The sequence below is a fragment of the Anoplopoma fimbria genome, chromosome 21 (assembly GCF_027596085.1).
Source record: "Anoplopoma fimbria isolate UVic2021 breed Golden Eagle Sablefish chromosome 21, Afim_UVic_2022, whole genome shotgun sequence".
In the NCBI taxonomy this organism is placed as follows: Eukaryota; Metazoa; Chordata; class Actinopteri; order Perciformes; family Anoplopomatidae; genus Anoplopoma; species Anoplopoma fimbria.
The window spans coordinates 17,536,426-17,545,585 of record NC_072469.1 but is presented as its reverse complement, the minus strand read 5'-3'; the positions used below and the strand labels follow the sequence as shown (position 1 = coordinate 17,545,585).

The 9,160-nt window shown below is 41.0% G+C and overlaps 1 protein-coding gene across 1 annotated transcript; it reads left to right on the top strand.

Moving 5' to 3' along the window:
• The first annotated feature begins 331 nt into the window (after nucleotides 1-331).
• On the top strand, nucleotides 332-7,380 carry txndc5 (thioredoxin domain containing 5). Its single transcript, XM_054622566.1, has 10 exons — nucleotides 332-565; nucleotides 1,889-2,041; nucleotides 2,543-2,648; nucleotides 2,753-2,849; nucleotides 3,704-3,819; nucleotides 4,957-5,043; nucleotides 5,332-5,490; nucleotides 6,225-6,307; nucleotides 6,441-6,570; nucleotides 7,251-7,380. The coding sequence occupies exons 1-10, from the start codon at nucleotides 381-383 to the stop codon at nucleotides 7,371-7,373; spliced, it is 1,239 nt and encodes a 412-aa protein (XP_054478541.1). The 5' UTR covers nucleotides 332-380; the 3' UTR covers nucleotides 7,374-7,380.
• The last annotated feature ends 1,780 nt before the right edge of the window (nucleotides 7,381-9,160 follow it).

Here is a 9,160-nt window from a genome sequence, read left to right as displayed (position 1 = left end):
CCTATTCGTAGTAGTTTGTAGCACTTATTATATTCGTATTAGTCTGTTGCAATTATTGTTTTCGTAGTAATTTGCCTCTGCACTATACTTTTGCTCTGGTTTATGCTTTAAGATGCTTGTTTAAGAAAGGAGATGCACTTATGACTTCTGGTGACTAGTAGTTCTCTTGAATACCTATGTGGAATACACTTCGCTTTGGATAAAAGCGTCTGCTAAATGACTGTAATGTAATGTAATGCTGTACCAGTAACCCCCATATGCATGTGTCCCATCCACAGTCCACATTCCTTTAAAAAGAGGCTGCTGGAGGGGCGTGTCCGCGGGGAGTCGGTCTTTTTACTCCGGCAGAGACACTGTACACCCACCGAGAGAGCTTCACCATGGCCTCAGCACTGAACTGCACACCCTTTGTGCTGTGTTTTATTTATTGTTCGTTACTGTTCACCAGTGTGTTTTGTGACGCCGATGCAGAAGAAGATGAACATGCCAAACACACGTACACGGTGGAGATGTTCAACGAGGCGGTGCCCACTGCACCCCACTTTGTCATGTTTTACGCTCCATGGTAAGTGAACAGCTAGCCGGTGAACAAGTTTCCCCCCCTGCAACGTTGAACAGATGCATTGCTAATAACCTGTGCAAACTTGTCTTTTTTATTTATTTATTTTTTACAGCGAAAATAGGGAAAAGGGCTTGTAGAGAGTGGGATTAGAGCTAACCGGCAAGTTAGCCAACAAGCTAGTTAGCAGGCATGCTAGTTGGCTACCTAGCCCCGTTCTATTGGACAGCCGGTGCGCTTAGCCTAGCTGCTAACTAGCATAGCCAAACATTAGCAAACTGCACTTTATTGGAATTGGAGCACTTTTCCCACAAGGTGTTTACAATGCTATTGACGAAGGCTCACTCTCCGTTGAAATGTTGTCGTAAACTCTCTAGTGAAGGTTGAACGGGTAACTTGTACAAGTGCACACAGTTTGTGGTGCTCTGCTTATTAAACAGTTACTGCAGAGATAGTCGCTCACGGTTTTAGTTTGGGGGAGATGTGCTTACGTGGCACGCACTGATTGACTGCTGCGGACGGTATGTGTCAGCGGTTCCAAAGATGGGGTCCACGGACCTTCAGAAGTCCTCAAGGGGTCTCAAGAGGACAGGAGAAGGCCACCATCTGCCTCTCATTATGTCTAAGAATGCATTGCTCAGAAACCCCCCTCTGAAACTTCATTACATTACATCACAGTCATTTAGCAGACGCTTTTATCCAAAGCGACTTACAACAAATGTATTCAACATAGGTATTCAAGAGAACTACTAGTCACCAGAAGTCATAAGTGCATCTCCTTTCTTAAACAAGCATCTAAGAGCATAAACCAGAGCAAAAGTACAGTGCAGAAACAAACTAATACGACTACAATAAGTGCAACAAACTAATACGAATACAATAAGTGCTACAAACTAATACGAATACAATAAGTGCTACGAGGAAGGCTCAGGGTAGTACTTCTTGAAGAGGTGAGTTTTCAGCCTGCGCCAAAAGATGGGCAGCGACTCTGCTGTCCTGACGTCAGTGGGGAGTTCATTCCACCACTGAGGGGCCAGGACAGAGAAAAGCTGTGACCGGGTGGATCGGCCGCAGGGACCTCTGAGCGACGGGGCAACCAGTCGCCCCGAGGCAGCAGAGCGAAGGGGTCGGGCGGGGGTGTAGGGCTTGACCATGGCCTGGAGATCTTCATCACGGGGCCCTTAATGCATGCAATTCCACATTTCCTTTTAAAAGTGTGGTCAGTAACCAGGATCACAGTTTCAGTTTGGACCAGACAAAAATGTGTTGACGCTTTAAAGGATATTGTTTGTTGTACACTGACGGTGTTTGTTCCATTGTTGTGTCAAGGTGCGGCCATTGCCAGAGGTTACAGTCGACATGGAACGAACTGGCAGACAAATACAACAGCATGGACGATCCCCCAGTGTACGTGGTAAAAGTAGACTGCGTCCCAGACACCAAGTTCTGCTCCAATGTCCATGGGGTTAGGGGCTACCCAACGTAAGTCATCGTCACACAAATTCTTCAATTCATCAATTTATGATTATCCTTTGGCATGCATTGGAATCGGCCCAGATATTTCACAATGTTTAGATCAACAAACTGAAATTATTGAGTCTTAATTGAAAAGTGGCTTTTGAATGTAGGATAAAAAAGACATTTAGAAGTAAAGAGTCCTTTTCATCACTGATTGACGGAGGGGTGATGCATTGTACGTTGGCATTCGTTTAGTTTAATATTCTGTCAGTAACTTAATGACATCCTGTTAACTCTAGGATGCTGACTGCAACTGCAAACACAGCAGTCACTGGTTAAAAATTGACAGCAGCTTTATAACCAACATTTTACAGGGTCCTTGAGCGTGTAATATTGAGACTAGTTAGTAGTTGCATTGTTTCACTGAGTTTTAATACACTTTCTTGTGAAGCCTGTGGGCTTGAACCAAATGTCTGCCATGTCTCAAATCATTCAATTCAACACATTTGTTTGTGTTACATGTAGACTGAAGTTGTTTAAGCCAGACCAGGAGGCAGTCAAGTACCAGGGGCCCAGAGATGTGAAGTCTCTGGAGAACTGGATGTTGAAGACAATCCAGGAGGAGCCTTCGGTGAGTTGTATTCATGGTTTTAACACCTCCAGTTTATAAACCAGTGACCCTTACGGTACAAGAACGGTGGTATTTATAAATGGCTGTTGTTGTTTGTCTTCTAGGAACCAGAGACTGAACAGGAGCCCCCTAAAGCCCCGGAGCCCAAACAGGGCATGTATGATCTGACTGCTCTCAACTTTAAGGCCCACATAGCCAAAGGTAAAGATCTAGTAAAAACTACACAGTTTATTGCTTCAGGAAAGCTCTGTTATACAACTTAATTTAGGCAAATGAGTTGTTAACTTCATCCTGTGTATTTATGCAGCTGCATCCTGCCTGCAGCAGATAACTTGTTTCTGTTTCAGCTCATGTTTTTAACCATGCTCTCTGTTTTCAACCACACTTAGTAGTGTTTCTGGACCCCTCCTTAGAGAATGGAAACACTTCATTGCCTTGATTGACATAACTGACATTAAAACACGAGCACCTGAGTCACAATCCACAACGTCAGTCAACTCGAACCAACTATATAACACTTGTCTCCTGTCACCTTACGTTTTTGCATTTTCAGACAACGAATGCTAAAATAAACAGCGCTCACGATAATTGTCTCGTTGAAATTGTGTATTTTAAGCTCCGCTGAAGCTGAGTGTTTTGGTTTTGAAGAAAAATAAATGATTTCTTGTTTGGAGAAGAAAAAAGCCGGATATGACATACGCATTTTAAAACAGTGTTTATAGGTCCCACCTTCACATCTTGGCAACAGAGCTCAAATAAACGGTGTGTAGGTGGTTGCGTATAACCTCTGTATAGGAGGTGTATATTTTCATTATGACAGGCTGGGTTGAGTTTGTTGTGGAATCAACTTTTTACATTGCTCCATCAAACCGAAAATCTGGACACTTGCTCAGCCTCACCTTTGTACATAATGTGGACTCGTGAGTAATTATGTCCATGTAGAAGTTGTTATACACTGCACAGCGTTTTACTTTCTGACTCTTTGTTTGTCTTGTTGTTTTTGCCAGTTATCTGCAGTTTCTTTCTCTAATATGGCTGTTCTCTTCTTGCTTCAGGTGCCCATTTTGTTAAATTCTTCGCCCCATGGTGCGGTCACTGCAAAGCTATGGCTCCAACCTGGGAGCAGCTGGCCACCACCTTCGAGCACTCTGATGATGTCAAGATAGGAAAGGTTTGTTCTTTTAGTTTTTTCAGTCAACAGGTTCATGATCAAACTACTTGTGAATAATAAAACAATAAAACACCGCCAACTGTGACATGGGTGGAAACAGGACAAACACCAAACTATTTCTTTTTCAAATGTTTGCTGGAATTTTCTTAATCCTACTTTACGAGCTGCCTTTGCGACACAGGTTTGATAAACTGTTATTGCAGTGCTCCACTTGCTCTCGTCCTTGTCACGTGAAGTCACTACACGCTACCTGTAGTGGTGTACCGGACCGTTGTCAATCTGTGATCTGTGCGGTTCCCCCTCGCAGTTCGGCACGCATGTGAACCGCGTATTAAGTACACAGATTATCAGGACATCAGCATTTATGCTTTCTATTCGCCGATCCCCGATAATGTTACGTTGTTGAAATTGACGTTAGGAGAGCTGGTAAGGAATGCAGCACCGCTAACGACTAACTTACAGAGGTTTCATTCAGTAACATTGTGAGGCATTCAGGCTCTGTTCAGTGAAAATGAGTTTTGTGCGAAGGTAAACAATGTAGTTATCATGATATGTTCAAATGTAGTCTTTTTAAAAAGTAGTTTTGGTGAGAAACTTGAATTATTACAGTTGTTGGAAGGAGATGTTTTCATAGTAATATAGAATAGACATTAGAGAGGGAATTATGACCTCTTCAACACTAACTCTAATAATACATAATATATCATCAATACTTTTATAATAAACCATTAAAACTACTAATGACAAGATTTAATAAAATCTTCCATTTACTAATTTAAATTGAGTGTTTTTATGTAAAAACAAATAAAACACCATAGATGACTATAACAAAGTAAAAGGATCACATTTAGAATTTTTGATGGTTTACACTGACTTCAGAGCAGTTTCAATATTATTCTTTTTTTTACGATCCGTGATAGGATCCGAAACGTGAGTTTTATGATCCGTTGCACCCTTTAACTACTGGCCTGGTCATCCTGTTACCTGTTTGACAGAACAGGATGCTGGTCACATGAGAAGCTACCTGTTTGCACACTGTTATTAGACAAACACCTCTCATTGGCATTTACAGGGTCAGTAATTGCACTGATGTTTTATTCTAGTTTAATAACAAATGTTCATATGTTTATGACCTAGGTGGACTGTACACAGCACTATGAGGCATGCTCTGACAACGGCGTACGTGGATATCCCACACTGCTCTTCTTCAACAATGGACAGAAGGTATGGAATATTTTTTGACTGCTACAGACTTTCCTTTCCAAATAATCTCTGCATGCATATCCACTTGACACACTTTTTGGCCATAGCCTGCCTTCATCTGACCTGCTGCCACTGCGTCTGTCATGTTCTTTCTCATCAACGCCTTTTAAGATTTCACTCAAATTGTAACAACCTCCATGATATCATATTCCATCATATTGGGATACCCTAATACATAGAAGTTAAACAATGATTGAAACATGTAAGTAAGGTATTAAATTCAGTGTGTGTGTTTGTGTGTTTTTGTAGACGGATCAGTACAAAGGAAAAAGAGACCTGGACTCCTTCAAAGACTTTGTGGACAACCAACTGAAGGCTGCCATCGCTCGGGAGCAAGAACCGGAACCAAGTGAGGACCAAAAGGCAAACGAGATCCCCACTGATGAGCCGGCCGCAGAGGAAGTAAAGGTGGGTGCGAACAACAAAAGGAATAAATGCCATACACAAGAAGTATATGCTGCAGGGGATCATGCATTCAGAAATGGTCAAAACATATGTTAACAACAATTCTTCAGTTGCTGTAATGTATATACTATGACTTTTTTTTTTTTTTACATACTTTACAGCGACTTTTTTTATTCCTTTTTTTACATAATATACTAAGACTTTTTTCAATTTACTAAACTAAGATTATTTTGTATGCCTTATTTTTTGACATACTATGACTTTTTGTCAACATACTGTACTATGACTTTCATTATTGTTTTCCCTATTACTGTGACCTTTTGGACTTTTTTTTTAACATACTGTGACTTTTTATGAACGCAATATACTTTACGTATATTAAATAGTCTTTTGTTTTTTGCAATACTGTGACTTTTTTAAAATCATAATCTCAAATGACTTTTCAACCATTTTATATCCATCGACTTTCAAGAATTTTTTTGACATACCATACTGACTATACTATGATTTATTTTTTTCAAAATACTATACTATATTGGACTTTTCTTCGACATGCTAAACTATGACTTTTTAAAGACATTACTTTTAAAACACTTTTTTCGTCATGCTTTGCCGTGACTTTTTACTTATTCTAACCACCATATATATATATATGAGTAGGGGCTCTCGGTCAGGTAATCATAGTGATCATCACAATCCAGCACAGTTTAATATCAGATTTTCTGTCCTCTCCACAGTCCGGTGTTTTGGACCTCACAGAGACCAACTTTGACGAGGCAGTGGCAAAGGGCTTCACCTTCATCAAATTCTACGCTCCATGGTAAGATCGTCAATTTATCTCCATCTTCAACATCCTTTTTGGAGTAACACTCACTGACACTAACTTTCAAATGTATAAATGCGTCTCGGACACTTCTAGTGATGTCATTCCTGTGTGATCCTGTGAACTGTAGGTGTGGCCACTGTAAGAACCTTGCTCCGACATGGGAGGATCTTTCCAAGAAAGAGTTTTCTGGACTCACTGACGTCAAGATAGCCAATGTGGACTGCACTGTTGAGCGCACACTGTGCAACAAGTACTCTGTAAGTATGTGGGCGTCATCCACCATTTATACCTTAAGACACCATCCAAACAGAACATGCAGCACTTTGATCTCTTCCCTCAAATACCCGTTCTGTCAGCTTTTAACCTCCTCATGATTAAGTGCGTTATACAGGATGCTTTATTACAGAGCCATAAAACAATGTAACTGCCACATACTTTAATTAGATGCAGATTTACCAGTCACACCTGCTATTTGATCATGAAGCCAACATATCATTGTATACAATGCAAGTTGTACTGCTTGCAGAGTTGTTGCGTCAGAGGTCAACAGTTCATTTATCTTAAGACTTGTTGGAGGATTTATTGATAAAAATGTACCCTTTTTGGTGTGTTGCTTTTTGAATGAAATATATCTTGCCATATAAAACTTTACATCTCCCCAGCTGAGTAGTCTTCCAACTTGCCCCTTTTTGATTTTAACTCCACGAACACATCTTTAAAATTTGGTGGACAAACGTGACACCGTCTTAGAAAGAGCTGATAGGATCTTTGGAGCACGGCGCCCTAGTAAAGTTGGTTTCAGCTTCACTCAGGCACTATTTATTTTAGTTTACTATTAACTTTTTTTAACACTGCCTGCTGCATATGAGTTACATTTTATTTGAATGTCAAAGCACGTGGATTAAGCTTCTGTTGTTGTTCTTCCCTCTTTATTAAGGTTCAAGGCTACCCCACCTTGATCATCTTCAGGGCGGGGGAGCAGGGTGACGAGCATAATGGCGGACGGGACCTTGAGAGCCTGCACAGCTTTGTGATGAGGCAGGCAAGAGACGAGCTGTAGAAAGACTCAAGTCAGCACTCAACGTTCCACCACTCTGCTCCTCCACACTGCATATCTGGCCAGTAGGACACCACTCTCTCTCCTACAGCAGCCAAACCTCTCTCTATCTCTATCTCCACTCGGGGTTCTCTTCAGAAAGAAGTCAGCCAATGACGGAATTATTCAGCAGGGTGTTTGTTTGGGACTTGAATATATTTTTCATTGCTGTTGCCCAACCTTAAATCTTCTAAAGTGGAGATTACTATCCTATTAGTTGGGTCTGCAAATGAAGTCATATGTCGGACAAGCACTGCTCTATCAATCAGAACCAGAATTTCTCTCGCATATAAAAGGTATTTTATGAAGCTAAAGGAAAGGTGTGCCAGTTTCTGCCTGTTTTTTAAAAAAAAAAAAGAATCTGTTTGTGATGAACTTCTGTAGCCATTTGACTTTTCTAAATGCCAAATTTTATACATGGGATCTGTCGTTGACTCACAAGCCATTGATGTTTAAGGTACTGTCAGTCAAAAGTTTGTGAAGTTAATGTCTCCCGAATGTGAAGTTGAGTGTTAAGCTGAGGGTTCCTTCTATCCATGCCAGCAATGGCCTATCTGACTTAACTCTCAGGGAAACGCCCTGCAGACTAGAAGAAGTTGTGATGGAGGCTCCATTGTTATCACAGGTCTGATAATGGCACGCGGACAGTATTTTTATCTTTTAGAAAGGTTTGGTAAACTGAACATTGCACCATTTTCTGACTCCTGTGATCTCAATCAGCCATCCCTCTCTACTCCTCCTACCTCTTAGGGTCTCAGGCTTGGACCATTTTTGCCCCATATCTCCATCAGTGAATATCTTCAGAGTTACTGCTGCTACTATTTTCTATGAAACTGGCCCTTTTTATTTCATCTTCAAATGTAGTACAAACGGTGTGAATGTAAGGTTTTTGTGGTATATTTTATCAGGCAAGGTCCATGTCCAAAAGATTTGGGAACCAGTCAGTGGGGCAGGATGAGACAGTTGGGTCATTTGGTGTCGTAGGTAAAGCATGCAGTGTACGTTTAGGATCTTTTGCCCAAGAAATTGAGCTCCACATTGGTTGACACTGAAATGTCATTCACAAGTCTTTGTTATCAGTGCTTTTACACCCCTACTGCCGTTGGACATTTTTGTAATGATACCTGTGAGGGACTGAAAAGAACATCCACTGCAGCTCAGGGTCAGGTGGGCTCACTTGTAATGTATCACCCTTCTGACCATGATTGTGATCTACTCTTACCTTAGTGATTCAACCAGCTGCATCTTGAGTCTATATAGTTTGCTTTAATGCTCCAAGATATTAAAATCTTCTGACTGTGACAAACTGTGCTGTGAAGTCAACATTCTGAGGCACCCAAAACTGTGGTCTGAATAGATTAGTATAGTTTAACTCTGCAACATGGATAGTTGGGGTGATCTGGTTGTAAGGTCCAGCTACACCAGCTACTGGTTTTAAGTGTAACGAACCAGTACAATTATTTTGCATAATTTATCGATTGCAACCAAAATAAACCTTTACCCGGCTGGTTTTAATTTCCCACTCTGACTATAACCTTTGAGATTGTTTGAACCATCATCTGAACTGAAATGTTTACTGTATCATAACCATCAACCCACAAATCCAACTTGTACAGAAGGTTAACAGATGTTTGAAGACTCAACTGTCACCGGCCAAGAAAATGTCATCTGTCACAGACCTGCTTCTAAGAGCATCATCTTTTCCGGACACTTTTCTGTGACTGACTTCACCCACTCCATGCCATTAACAC